General features: G+C 39.9%; 1 protein-coding gene across 1 annotated transcript in view; it reads left to right on the plus strand.

The window, feature by feature from the left end:
• The first annotated feature begins 88 nt into the window (after window positions 1-88).
• Window positions 89-14,150, plus strand: part of LOC134880071 (kinase suppressor of Ras 1-like) — a 29,671-nt gene continuing 15,609 nt past the window's right edge. The window contains exons 1-5 of the mRNA XM_063906770.1: window positions 89-200; window positions 8,877-9,018; window positions 10,096-10,471; window positions 11,974-12,131; window positions 12,236-12,302. Coding sequence (XP_063762840.1) covers window positions 198-200; window positions 8,877-9,018; window positions 10,096-10,471; window positions 11,974-12,131; window positions 12,236-12,302 — 746 coding nt within the window. The 5' untranslated portion in view covers window positions 89-197. The remainder of the gene's footprint in view (window positions 201-8,876; window positions 9,019-10,095; window positions 10,472-11,973; window positions 12,132-12,235; window positions 12,303-14,150) is intronic.

Consider the following 14,150-nt stretch of genomic DNA (forward strand, 5'->3'; position numbering starts at 1 on the left):
CACAGCACTGGCATGTCAGGAAGACGGAGAGACAGAGGGGGAGGGATATGTAAGAAGGAGGGAGGAGAAAAAACAGGGAGTGTGATAACAGTGCTTGGAAGATTCGTTGGCATCGTGTCAGTGCTTCCCAGCAGCCTGCTGCACTCACGGATTATTCAGAGCCTGGATTATGAGAGCAGGAAGAGACCGTCACCCTCATGGTAATGTAGCCTTGGTAATGACCTCGTCTGTGTCTGGGTGCCAGATTTCAGCACGCTGACCTGTGAGAGAAGCTGTTTCCCTCATTTCCTTATTTGACAGAAGTCCCGTAGGAGAATGACTCAAAGCTCATTTCAGCTGTTTCAGGGTGTGTGTGTGTGTGTGTGTGTGTGTGTGTGTGTGTGTGTGTGTGTGTGTGTGTGTGTGTGTGTGTGTGTGTGTGTGTGTGTGTGTGTGTGTGTGTGTGTGTGTGTGTGTGTGTGTGTGTGTGTGTGTGTGTGTGTGTGTGTGTGTGTGTGTGTGTGTGTGTGTGTGTGTGTGTTCTTCAGCTGTTTCCTTCCTGTTGATTTGGCAGCGGTGAGCTTCAGGACAGTTGGTATTTGCCTGTTAGGTGGAGGCGTTTATCCAGAGCCACGTGCCAATTAGCGTGGACTCTGATCCACTCGGCCTCCTTCACTGTTTACTCACAAGTCAGTTTCTGTGTGTTGAAGGAACCCCGTCATTAATGTCAGGGGAAGATATTTCAGGAGACGAGTGAGTGATTTACCTTCCTGGGGTTGAAGGAAAGTATTTTTCTTGTGTTCTGTCTCTCTGTGTCAGTGCTCAGGCTTTCGTCACCTGTAAACACAGGCAGCGGAGGCATGCCCAGGCACTGCCCATGTATCGGTATGCGTCAGCTATGCAAAGTGTGAAGTGTGTTACTCCAACCTTAATCTTTTACCATTTTATTTTTCATGGAAGGGGAGTTAACAGGGTCTTTACATCTAGAGAAAACTTTTACTATAACTGCAGAGAGTTGGTCGAAAAATAACTTCTTGCCTTTTGCTCACCCTATCTTGACATGTCTTAAGTGGAACGCTTACTGAGTGGTGCGGGCGTAACTCCCAAGCCCAGAAATTAGCTGGTATTTAGCAGTCTGGACTCCGTCAACAACATTTTTTTAATATTGTTTTTTGTTCAGATGCCACAATTAAGATATGTGGTAATTATAAGCTTAAGAGATGTTCACATTTTGTTTTAGGACATAAAATACCTCAGGAAACACTGATGCATGTCTGAGGCTTTCTTTCTGTCATCATTCTGAATATTAGCCGCATTTAGCTTAGCGGTGGTGACTTAAAGTCATACGACCCTGTTGTAGTTTGTTTAAAGCCTAACGTATCATAAAAAAGTGTTTGAAGAGCTCATTTTATGCAAGATTAGGAAATCAAATGAAAAATTTGTATCCCTATTTGTCCACGGAGCCCTTGCAATGCTAGCTTCCTGGCAATAATATTTAATTACTTCCTCACTCTAGTGTCTTCAGAGAGAGCTGTTTAAATCTGTTAAATAGTGTGATGTCACTTGAGACAGTGTCCGTTGCTCCTGAAGACTCTTGAGTGTTGGCTAGTAAAAGAAAGTAAAGATGTGGATTTGGAGCGGAGAGCTCTTACACAACTCTCTTCTACAGACTACGTTAGCCGCTACTAGCATAACACGAGGGAATTTCAGTGGTCGAAATGTGTTGTGGGGAATGTAGGTGCCAGGTTTTGACCAGGAATAAGTGTGTGTGTGTGTGTGTGTGTGTGTGTGTGTGTGTGTGTGTGTGTGTGTGTGTGTGTGTGTGTGTGTGTGTGTGTGTGTGTGTGTGTGTGTGTGTGTGTGTGTGTGTGTGTGTGTGTGTGTGTGTGTGTGTGTGTGTGATAAAAAGAGCATATCTTGGGTTAAAGTGCACAAATATTTATACCTTAGCTGTCCATTTTGACAACATTAAAGTTTGTGATACTACATTGTTATTATTGTTGTTGTTGTCATTATTATAGTAATATTATTATATAGTCTAAAGCAGGGGTGTCCAAACTTTTTTCACTGAGGGCCACATACAGAAAAACATACAAAGGGCTGGGCCCCTCACTAAAGGTGAAGTATATTGCCTCATAAGTTAAGATATAATCAATCAAATATGCTTAGAACTTCAATATGCTTTCTATACTGTTTAATTTATTTAGTTACAAAATCAGTTTGGAGCTCATCCCTTACAACAGAAGCCTGAGATTGCTAATAAGGGGAAATGGGAAGGGTATATTTCAAGCTTGTTATGGAAATCATTTATTTGTAATAATTTTTTTTTTTTCAACTAAGATTTGTTAGAAAATTATTTGAACTTTAATTGACTGAATTTATTTGAAAAGGGGGCTTATTAACTCATGAATACTATACCGTGTGATATATATGTTTAGATATATATTTAAGAAGTACAATATAACAAAAGCATACTTTTGGAATTTGTTGAGGGCCAATTAAAAATGGACAACGGGCTCAGTTGGCCCCCAGGCTGCAGTTTTCACACCCCTGGACAAAGTATTTTAACACATACAATCTTCCTGTTGCTAACTTGTGTGATGCTTGTTCCCACAGCCCTAACTAAGTTTTAGCAAATCCAATTGGTATAAAATAAATCCAGAGGAAGGGAGTGGATGGATAAGTTATCAGCCTGTGTGTTTGAGCCCTGTGATTGGGTGGACCTAAGCTACTCGTGGTTTGGAGTGGACCCAGTGCAAATAATTTATTGTGGGTGCCATTGTGACAGTATCTATCCAACATCGCCTTTGTTCAAATGGCAAACAAATATGTCGCCTGAGGGGTGTTTCCATAAAAAAATCGTTTTTGAAATCATTTGAAAATGTCAGGCCAAGACATAACGTGTGGCAGTGATTATAAAAGTGTGGTCAGTGCGGAAGGCATTCGGAGAAGTTGTCTGATATTTTTGGAAAAAGTTTCACAAGATGTACCACTAAGGCACCCTCTCAAAATCTCTCCAAAGTATTTTATCATAAAACCAAATCTCTTTCCTGGAATTCCCTCTGGGCATGCAGACCATCGTCATGAGTGTGGGAAGATGCTTTTTGAACTTGTGCAACCATGCCGTTTGTTGTGCTGTCAGATACTCCCAGTGATGAGTTCTATAGACGCCTCAAAGAAGCCATGCTCGGATGTTTATCTCCTTTCTCTGCTTTTCTGGACTTTGATATGTGAATTCAATTTGTAGCTCTTCTGAAGGGACTCAGACTTTCTAAGAAAGTCTGTAATTGTGCTTTAGTAGTATTAAGTTCTATTAGTTATCTGACAGGTCCCAGCTCGTTGGGAAAAGGTAAAAAACACAAAACCAGATTTACTTGTTACAGTAAAGTTGTTTGATGATAATCTCAAATTAAAGGGATACAAACAGCCGTGCTTTAAACACAAACAAAATGTTGTGTGACACTAAGAAACACAAGGACTCTTAAATAAGTGTAATGTTGTCCTCTAACAATTTGTTGACAAAAAAGCCATTTGTGATTTGTGATCTAATTGAACAGAACTATCAACAGGGCATTAGTTTGTCTAGACCAGGGGTGTCCAAACTACGGCCTGGAGGCCAACTGCGGCCCATTGTCCATTTTTAATTGGCCCTCAGCAAATTCAATATATATTTTTCTTATATTGCATGTATAAATATATGAAATATACAGTATGTGTAAAAAACAAAACAAATATCACAGTATTATTCATGTAACAATAATAGTCCCACTCTAGATTTTTTTTCCTAACAATTCTTAGGTTAATGGGCATTTTTTTATCAACTATTTGTATAACAAGCTTGAAATATATCCTTCACATATATTTTTACACAATATATAGGTACAAATATATGTAACACAGTATTATTCACGTGTTAATAAGCCCACTCTTCAAATAAATTCACTCAATTAAAGTTGAAAATGTTCTAAAAATTCTTACGTGATAAAAAAAAAGCCCATTATTTATTTCCATTACAAGTTTCAATTATTTTTGTTCCGTGCCTCAGCAGTACCAAACTTAAACATAGCATTCTGGGCGACGGGACATGAGAAAACAGATTTATTTTTGTAGTGTTTTGGGTGAGGAAAGATTGTTTTTAAGGTTAAATTACTTTTTTGGAAAGGATTTTGGAAAGTCCATTGTTTGGGAAACAATGTGGTCATGGTTAAAAGAAACAAGTCACTGGCTTTGTTCAGGTTTTCAGGAATATAACATGCTTGCTTCTTGGAATTATCACCAACTACAGTCATGATTCACACAGGTCCTCGATTGGATGACTAAATGACAATAACAGGCTGTGTTTTGCATTTGTACTGATGACAAACGCTGCTGGCAGGTCAGTCTTGACTATTTGCACATCAAAGGCAATGTTTTTCTTTTTTCTTCTGTTTTTTTTTGTTGTTATCAGATATCCCTGTCTGAGAATGATCTTCCACCCCTATACAGTGGAGATTGAGTGACATGTGAAAAATAGCATCAGTGCTTACAGAAACAAAGTTCTGGTTATTCTGGAAATTCCAAATACCCAATGATCAACAATTTTCCTAGGGACTGTTTCTTTGAGAAGGACTGGTTCCGATGAAATTGGTCAAACAGAAACCCCCTGATATCCAACTGTCTTTGTCCTGTGATGACCGTCAGGTGGGACAACATGCTCCTGCGGCATTCTGGTAACTTTTGTCAAGTAGTTTTCTAGGAAATGGGATGTAGTTTCCTGGACAAACACTTTTAATACTTTTTTTTGCTTTTTTTATTGTTTCTACTCATGCTGCAGCCTTCCTCTAACTGTAGAGCTTTTAAACAGCTTTAGCTCATTAACTTGACCGATTAGTTGCTTGCAGGATAGCCTTTAAACGTCCATTACTGGTATCCAGTTCTCATTTGAAACAATAGAGTCTTATTTCTTAGTGAATGAATATTATGGACACTAGAGGATAGAAAAGTGAATAGTTTTTGATGATTATAATATATATACAAGGGGGAGCAAAAGCCATAAGTATAATAGAACACCCCAAAGGGTCTTGACGCTGGGGGTGATGAAGAGGAGGCTGTAGATTTTGATATGATCATAACTTTAATGAGCTTGTAATGTCAGTGGAGTAGATGACTGGAGAGGGATGGGTCAGAAGAGGGTCACAGCGGTAATCCCAGAAATGAGGAGTTGCACAATGATTGGAAAGAGATCATTATGAATGAACGTACTGGGGAAAACCTCTTGTAAATATTTATTATGTGTTATTTTCTCTTATTAATCGTGGTGGGAATGTTCACTGGAGCTTCTGGTTTTATCTGATTGCTCTCATCTGGTCACTTTGGTTTTTTTCAATTGCACTCACAATCGCATTCACAGCTTTATTCAGTATATTATTAATTGGATTGAATTTTTGTGAGGTGGAAGAATCAATTATTGCCCTTCAAGGTGTTCTCCCAAGTTAAGCCCTATAGTGGCTTTCTTTCAGACTGTCTTCAGCGGCTGTATGTAGTCTTTCTGATTGACCTTGTGCTGAGCTTCATTTCATTCAGAAGAGACTTTTTTCAAAGGGTATTCATTAGATGCTGAACTCAAGTTTGGTCTCCATCTCCTTTTATAAAGATGGTTTATACCATGTCTCAAAAAGTCCACAGTAGCCAGCACCTCCGGATTCACAATTCATGCTTTAGCTCTTCAAGCTTCAGCTGCTTTAAGGCCTTTGAAATGCATGGCAGTGAGCAGCAATAAAGAAATCTACCGTTTGCCATTACCTCTTTTTTTCTGGGGCTGGTCACAAAATTGTCTAGTGAAAAATGTGTAACCAGGGTTTTTTCCAGAAAAGTATAGTATGAGGGCAATACTGTGACACCAATCTTGTATATAAGATATATACGAACATGCCGCCCGGGGAAATTCATCATTTTGACCTGAAGGCGCACGCCGAAAGTAAGAGGGTACAGTGCCCCTGTTACCCGGTTTAGACAAAACCCTGGTAACTATTTCTCTACGGACTAGGGAAAACTGCATGCCGGAAGAAAAGCTTCTAACTCCTTAACTCAAAATGCTGTAACCTCCTAGGAAAAACATAACAGCAAAGACAATGATTCAAACTAAATGCAAGCTACCTGATTTATTGAGAGCAGAGTTCATAGCATCTTATCAACCATGAAAGACCTTAAATAATCTACGGTTTGATCCGAGTAGGTCATTGGGCTGTGGAGGTATAACCAGCAGGATCTTAAAATGACTGATTCCTGATATAAGTTTAGCTGAACTTAGAGATCCCATTTTGGCACCTAACATAATTTATTTTGGAAAAGCTTTAAATTCAGACCCAGCGTTGTCTCCCATAAACGTCGCATAAAATTACTGCTACCCTGCTTGTCCCTTCCTTTTATCCCGGACACAATGCAGAAAACCAGTTGCCAGGAGATTAAGCCAATGCCTGTCCCCCATTCTCTTCATCCCACACACACACTCCAGAACGTGCACTCACACAGGGCTGAGAAAACACATTCCAGTTAAATAAAAGCAGTGTAGAGTAGAACTTGTTTTCACAGTTTGCCAGCAAATTCCAGGAACCAGTCCGGCATTTAAAACAGTTCCCAAAAAAACGAAATGGTTTTAGGCACACGGGTATTTACCACAGAAAGCCCATCACTGTTTTATTGCCCAATACTTTCTTTAGTTTGCAAATGACCAAATTGTTCCTCGATGACAACCTGGGTTTTCTGTTAATTCCCACTTTGTAAATCCAGTCCATGTTCTAGAAACCCAGCTGTCAGATGAGCCAACCTTTCACAGAATACCTACCCTTCTCTACTTGCAAAAACTCTGTTGAAGCTTGCCCTGCTGCCTAAAAATAAAGAGACTGACAACGCTTTAGATTTTATCTAACACTGTGCCCTTTAAAGTCTCTCTTTTTTCAGGTATACACAGTCTTTTACGGGATTTACTGGAGCATGGATGAAAGCCAGCTATTCAGCAGAATCAGATGACTCAGTTTTACGAGGTTTAGATAAGCAAATGACATGTTTGCTCTGAATATGATGTCATACAGTAGATAGCCCACTCACTCGTCATAAAAGGTATCCTATTAGGTTTAACCTAAGGGGTAACTTTAAAATGTGTTCTATTACAATATCAATTTATATGTAAAAACATGTTATCAATAATCTAATCCATCAGGATGTACTAGTTATATAAACTGATCACTTTCCAGGGCTTTTTGGTTATCTTAATACCAAATATAATGAAAACAAATACAAGAGAAAATAAATATCAGTGTTTGGTCTAAACCGGCACCATATACCATATATTTTTTGAAGAAAAACCCCCTTTATATCAACAAGATATTTTTTTTACTTTAGTCTATTATGTAAGACAACATAATAAATGTACCCTTAGAAACGAAGAAACTAAGATGTTTAGTTTAGTATTTAAGTATATTTTGATGCTAATACTTTTCTACTTATACTTGAGTGGCATTTTGAATGCAGGACTTTTACTGTAACAGACAGACTGTACACTCTGGTACTTCTACTTTTACAAGATCTAAGTACCCCCCTCTGCTCATTACTCCCCAAGCCTGCACACACAGACACCCAGAAACACACACATACAACCAACATCACCATGGCCATCTACCTGCTGTATATCGTCTGAGTAGTATTTAATGAATAGATAGAGAAAGTAGAATCATTTTACTGTTTCCAGTTGAACATACTATCTGTCAGGGTCAGAAACATGGAGAAGCAGCGTTCAGTTATCATGCTCCATAAAACTTGAACATTGTCCCAGAAAACTGCTTGTCTGCTGCAACCGGCAATTCATTTAAGTCAATGAAGTCTCTTCTTTTCCTCAATGCCTTCTATTAAATCAAATAACTATTCATATCTGACACTGCCCTCTGTAACACACACTATCTTATTCTATTTGAGCTTGTTTGATTGGTATTCTCTTGGCCTTTAATGACCTTCGAATCACTTCGGTATAAAAAACCTGCCTTGCCTCATAAAGTGATATTCACACTGACTTTTACTCCAGGAACGTATCTCATTTCCTGGTCAGTGTTTCATCCCTCTTCTGATTTTTGCTGAGGCCATTTTCCTCTATAGTGTATTCAATTTCTGTACTACTGTTTATACCCAAACATACATAGGTTAGTATGTGTATGCTGTATTTATATCATACTGTACATCGCAGTGCGCTTTACTGCTTATTATGTGCTTCTGGTTAGACGGTGGAGACTATTGCTACTCGGATTGATACTGTGATTCTTTGTTAGTCGCGTGCGTTCTCTGATTACGACCACGACATTCTTGCTATTAATACCATTTATTAAACCGAAATCAGTGTGTGTTTGCAACACGGTGGAAAACTGATTGCTCACACAGTATCAGTCACCCCCACCTGTGCCGGTGACGTCACCTCAATACACTGTGCGCCATCCATTGCTCAAAAACAACAACAAAAACATACAAAGGGGCACAACACGGCTTGCAATGTATTAATCTAAATAGTTATCACTGTAATGAACAGTATTTAAATTCATCTTACTGTACAAAATGTATCTTCACATTCTGTTCTTGTATGTCATATTCTATTTACGTATATAGACTTCTGCTGCCACTATTTTATTATACTTTTTATTTTATTTTATTTTGAATTTGAATATGTCTTATATAACTATGTTGCATTGTTTGAGGAGCCTGGGACCTACGATTTTCATTGCCATTACTACACTATAGCTTATGTGCATATGACATTAAGTTCTTTGAATGGTGAATCTTGAACAACACTAACTTTATTTTGTTGTCTTCATACTTGAGCCCTTACAGTCCAATTCCAATCTAATGTATGAGGGAATGTGTCATCACATTCGCAGGCTGCAGCAGGGAAGCTCTCATTGGAAGGGTCGCTGCAGAACTCCAGCTGTGAGCTGCAGGACACCATGAGACGCTCCAACTCAGACGATCGTCCTCGCCTCACTGGTGCCCTCTCCTGCCTGAAGAGTGCTAATGAAACAGGTGAGCCAGTGAGCTGCCCTGCATGCTGTGAAGGGCATATGTATAGGAAATGCATAAAATGCAATGCATTAATAGAGATAAAATAGTAACGGTAGTAAGTAGTATTTTGTTCAATCTTATGAGCTTGGTTTTATTTTTACAATGCGTTATATGGGAATGTTAAGAAATGGAAACTTGATTTGCATTTGAAACTTCATATGAAGTGTTATTTTTCAACCTTTAACATTCTTTCGTTTCAAACCAAATGCACAAAAACAACCAAACACAGAAATACAACACAGTAATGTCGCGGCTTCATTCCTCTGTTTCCTTCTAGCCACTTTTCCCCTTTTAAACATCCTATTTTTAAGAAGTTTTCCTTTACTTTATTAGTTGTACCCACAGTTGTGATGACTTGTTTGGCTTTAGATGGTGTGTCGATGCTACATGAAAACATTTTCTTTCATGTGGCCCTAATCCTCTTCCGTACTCTTTCTATCATGTTTAATGTAATATAAATGAACGGTTAAAAACTGAGTTCCAAACACCTTGCTCAGATCTGTGTCTTTTTAAAAGGCTAGCATTGTGGGAATTGTAGTCTTTCATAAGTCCCTAAGTTGACAACATTTGGCTTTCCCACAAAAACAAATAAAGGACTATAATAAGTAAAATTTGATGGATGTTTTCTTCATTTGTTTTGGTTTTGAGTGGTTGACTTGGGACACCTTAGCAGTTTAATTTTGGCATGAAAACACTACTTTTGTGTATAAACATGTTTAACTAAGGATTTTTAAGAGTTGTGAGTACAGCTATCATTTCTTGCCCATTGGCCTGGCCACTTGTTCAGAGGCATTGTATTGATATCGATCTGTATGCTGATGACACCCTGCTTTTTGTAAACATTAAATCTGGAGACAATCTGAATGTGTGTCAGACCTCAAGAGCTGGATGCCACAAAAACAACCAATGGGATCTGAGCTACTTTGTTTTGCGCTAACGTTGCTGGCAGCTTCTTTATATTCAAATATTTATTTTCATTGTGTTTGAACATCTGGCTGTATGTTCTACTCTCTGATTTGTCATCTTTGACCCTTTCAGGTGAGATGAGGCCTGCCTCCAGCTCCTGCAGCTCTGAGCCCCAACAGGACAGTGATGCCTTCTCTCCCATTAGCCCCCCCTCCGGCTTTGTCAGCCCCTCCTCCCACCTTCCGCCCACGGCCCACGGCCGCTCCATCTCCATATCAGTGGTACCTTGTTCAGGAGAACACAAACCCTCCGTATTAGCTGAGGACGCGTTCATGCAAAACACCCCTCCAGCCACTCGAGCCTCAAAGGCACGCACTTTCAGGCCCTCACAAACCCCCCCGCCAGCTTCCCACAAACTGCTGCAGCTCCTCCCCAACCTTACCCTGCCCAGAAGCAAGAGCCAGGAGTCCCAGCTGGCCAACCGCATCGAGGATCCGGCGACAAACAAGTGGGTTTAAGAATTTCTGCAGTTCTGTGTTAATGTGGTAGCGATGGTAGAGCAGAGTCTCCCTTTTTGAAATGTGCATTACCTTTCAGCTGCCAAATATCAAACAGAAATAAAAATGGCGGGAAAGGAGTGATGGCATTCAGCTGTAGCCTTAGATATTTCAATTCTAATATTTTTGATTCCCAGAAGAAGATATGTAAAAATGTTTGAGTCAGACATACTGTCGTCAAGTCAATGAAGTGACAATTTGTGGCAAATGCAACGACTTCTGCTTGAACTTTCACTTCCTGTCACATTTTACTTTCTGTAATCAAGGTTCAAAACTTCCCCATAAATACTCCAAACATCTGCAACTGATGCCAAACCTTACTGTTCTGTATGAATTCAGGAAGCAATAGAGGTTAACACTAAACCATAAATCCCCTAACCTTAACCTTGCTCAGGTCAAGATTAAGGTCAACTTTTAATAATCCCGGAGGGGAAATTCAGTTTTATATTCTCACAAGGATTTGGTGCCTTAGTCAAGGACACCTCAGTAGTGCCCGGTAGGTGAACTGGTACATCTCAAGCTACCAGGCCACACTCCATATATTTTTTGGTTCGGTCAGGACTTAAACTGGCAATCTTTCAGTTCCCAATACAAGTCCCTGAGGTACTGCCGCCCCTGGAAATCAACAACATTTTTGTCCCAACTATATAAATATATAAACAATTATTTCTAGTTAATTAAAGTGTTGTCACCTGCCTAAAATGTCAGCTTTGCACACAATACTTTAACATTACATAGCATTTAGCTGACACTTTTATCCAAAGCGACTTACAATAAGCTCAATAAAGCGTAAAGATTCAAACTAAGGACAACAAGAACAGTGCTGAAATATTTATTTCAAAAAAGCAATATCATTGTAACTGCTGATGAATAAGCAAAACTCTTAAGTGCTTTTCTTTTTTGATTATTTGCCATGTTATAAGTGAAACAGGTGTGTCCTCAGTTTGCAATGGAAAATATATAGACTCTCCGCTGTCCTGATATCAGTGAGAAGCTATTTCCACTATTTGGGAGCCAGGATAACATAAAGGTGTGTTTTTGTTGGCGTGTACCTGGTTCCACTTCACAGTGAGGGAGGAGCAAGTTGATCGGCTGAAGCAGAGCGACTTTTTCCTTCATGCAGCCTATGGGCTTAAAATTGTCAATTCTTTGCCAATAGGCTGAATATTTGAGTTTATTACCTTTCCTGTAATGCCAATGCAACGGACACACTTTACATGTGTAATCCTAATACGTATAAAAATGTACGATTTACAAAATTGTCATTAAGTTGATCATCCTGTCCAACACAGTCTCCAATGTCACGACCTTCTGTAATTTGGCATTCACACACAGAAATGAAGGAAAAAACATCAATATGTATCCTTAACTATGGTACCTATGACATGACAGTTGTGTATTCTCAGGATGAAGGGGACTGCTGTAGTAGTTGTTGGTTGCTCTGTGCTTGCAGAGGCGGTAAGAGGAACAAAGTGTTGGGTGCTCTTCATATCAACGGGAACACTCCTGACGACTCAGCGCTGCGCTCGCCGCCGCTCTCTGCTCGAACACCGGGCCCCGTCCCGGCCTCGGCCCCGTACATGATGCCCGCCACCCCCACCCTTCTGGACAGTGAGTCGCCATCACAGATTCCCGCTCTCTTTGTCCTGCTGTGATTCTGCCTCTTTTTCCTTTTGCCTCCTTTGTCTTTCTGACACATTTTATGCTCTCCACAGATGTCTCTATGCACAGGGGTTCCCCTCAGACAATGAGGAGAGACATTGGCCTGGCTGTCACACACAGGTCAGTGATCACCATCCCTACTGTCCTGTTGAGAATAAATCATTTTATCTAAAAAAGTTCTATTCATTATGCTGTGGATTCTGTCGTTATGAACTGTTGACACTGAAAGGATCCTCTTGTCGTTAGAGTGGTGTTGCAATGGGTCGGGACATTTTCTAAGTAAAGTTAAGCTCCGACATGTTGCATTATTATAATAAAAAATCATACCTGGGGCATAGGGGATAAATTCGATGTCAATCTGTGTCGGTGGTTTGATCCACAATCCCTGGTGTCAACATGTTGAAGTTTTGGGCAAGCTACTTAAAGGGGGCATATTTCGCCCATTTACAGCTACATATTTGTATTTAGTCTCTCTACTGGGACATGTCTCCATGCTTTAATGTACAAAAAGCTCTTTATTTTTGTCATACTGCCTGTGTTGCAGCACCTCTTTTCACCCTCTGTCTGAAACCAGAGCCCAGTCTGCTCTGATTGGTCAGCTGGCCTGCTCTCTTGTGATTGGTCAACATTTAGAGATGTCAGAAATTGTCCCACCTCTAAGCTTATCACCTACAATGTATGCAAGCAAATAGAAGTGTGTGTGTTACATAGTGATGTCACTATGTTATGGTAGTAAACTAAGGAGTCCAATGGAGGTGTTTCGGGCAGGGGTGTGTGGGAGAGCAACTCCCTCTGGAGGGAGCTTTGGGATTTTAGCCTTTGCAGAACATGCACAAAAACCTATATAACACACTTCAGGAAAAGAAAACCCCCAACAGCATAATAGGGCCTCTTTAAAAGCCTTCTTTATTTTGATACAGGCTATTTACCCACAGCCAAAAACACATCTATATAGTGCTGACTGCTCAGAAAAATGTCTTCCTTATTCATAATTTAGCTCTGACTCTGACACAAGGAGTAAGTAACATCACTTTATAGACCGCCAGGAAGCGATGTATGTAGCACACACAAGTGTAATAGCTAATTTCCGGTAGCTACACATCCTCTTGCACAACTCCCGCTGTGGACTCCGTGCATCTGTGTGTAGAAAATCAAGAATCTGAACACTGTAGAGCGCTCAGTGTGAACAGGCTAGAAACAGACGCGCTTCTGCCACATCTATTCTCAGCGCAAAGTCTAGTACGTACTTTCGACCAAAATACCACCAAGTAACTTACTGCTGTCTTTTTAAAATAAAGTTCCTTGCTGTTGCGCTCTGTGCTTGGCGCGAAAGTACCTCAGAAACATGCAAAGAGGATTTTAAACTCGAGAACATACCAAAGCAACTGGTCATGTGGACTCTGTCAGTGTTTTAACATTTACTGATTTACTGACTGTTAAATTACCCAGATAAAATGTGTTTAATCGTACCAAAAAATAAAGTGGGCTTTACTACTGCAATAACTTGATTAAAACCTCATTCCTGTTCTGTAGAAAGGATCATGATGGCTCTAAATAATTATTAGACTTTTTAGGAGAATTGAAAAGCTTATTCACATTTGCTAGAGAATAAACTATCACCTCCTGAAGATGAAACCATTTAAAGGAGCCCTATTATGCTCATTTTCAGGTACAGTATATAATAATTGTATGTAGTGCCTCTCCTGTGACAAGTCTCCTTGCTTAAATGTTCAAAAAGCTCTTTATTTTTCTCATACTGCCTGTGCTGCAGCACCTCTTTTCACCCTCTGTCTGAAACCAGAGCCCTGTCTGCTAGCTGACTCTGTTTTGATTGGTCAACCACTTAAAGATGTCCCGCCCCTTAGCCTTTCAAGTACAATGTGTTGGAGCACTAGCCAATAGTGATGCAACTATGTTATGGGAGTAAACAAAGGAGTCCAATGGTGGGGATTTTAACCTCTGCAGACC

Source organism: Eleginops maclovinus, chromosome 18, assembly GCF_036324505.1.
Source record: "Eleginops maclovinus isolate JMC-PN-2008 ecotype Puerto Natales chromosome 18, JC_Emac_rtc_rv5, whole genome shotgun sequence".
NCBI lineage: Eukaryota > Metazoa > Chordata > Actinopteri > Perciformes > Eleginopidae > Eleginops > Eleginops maclovinus.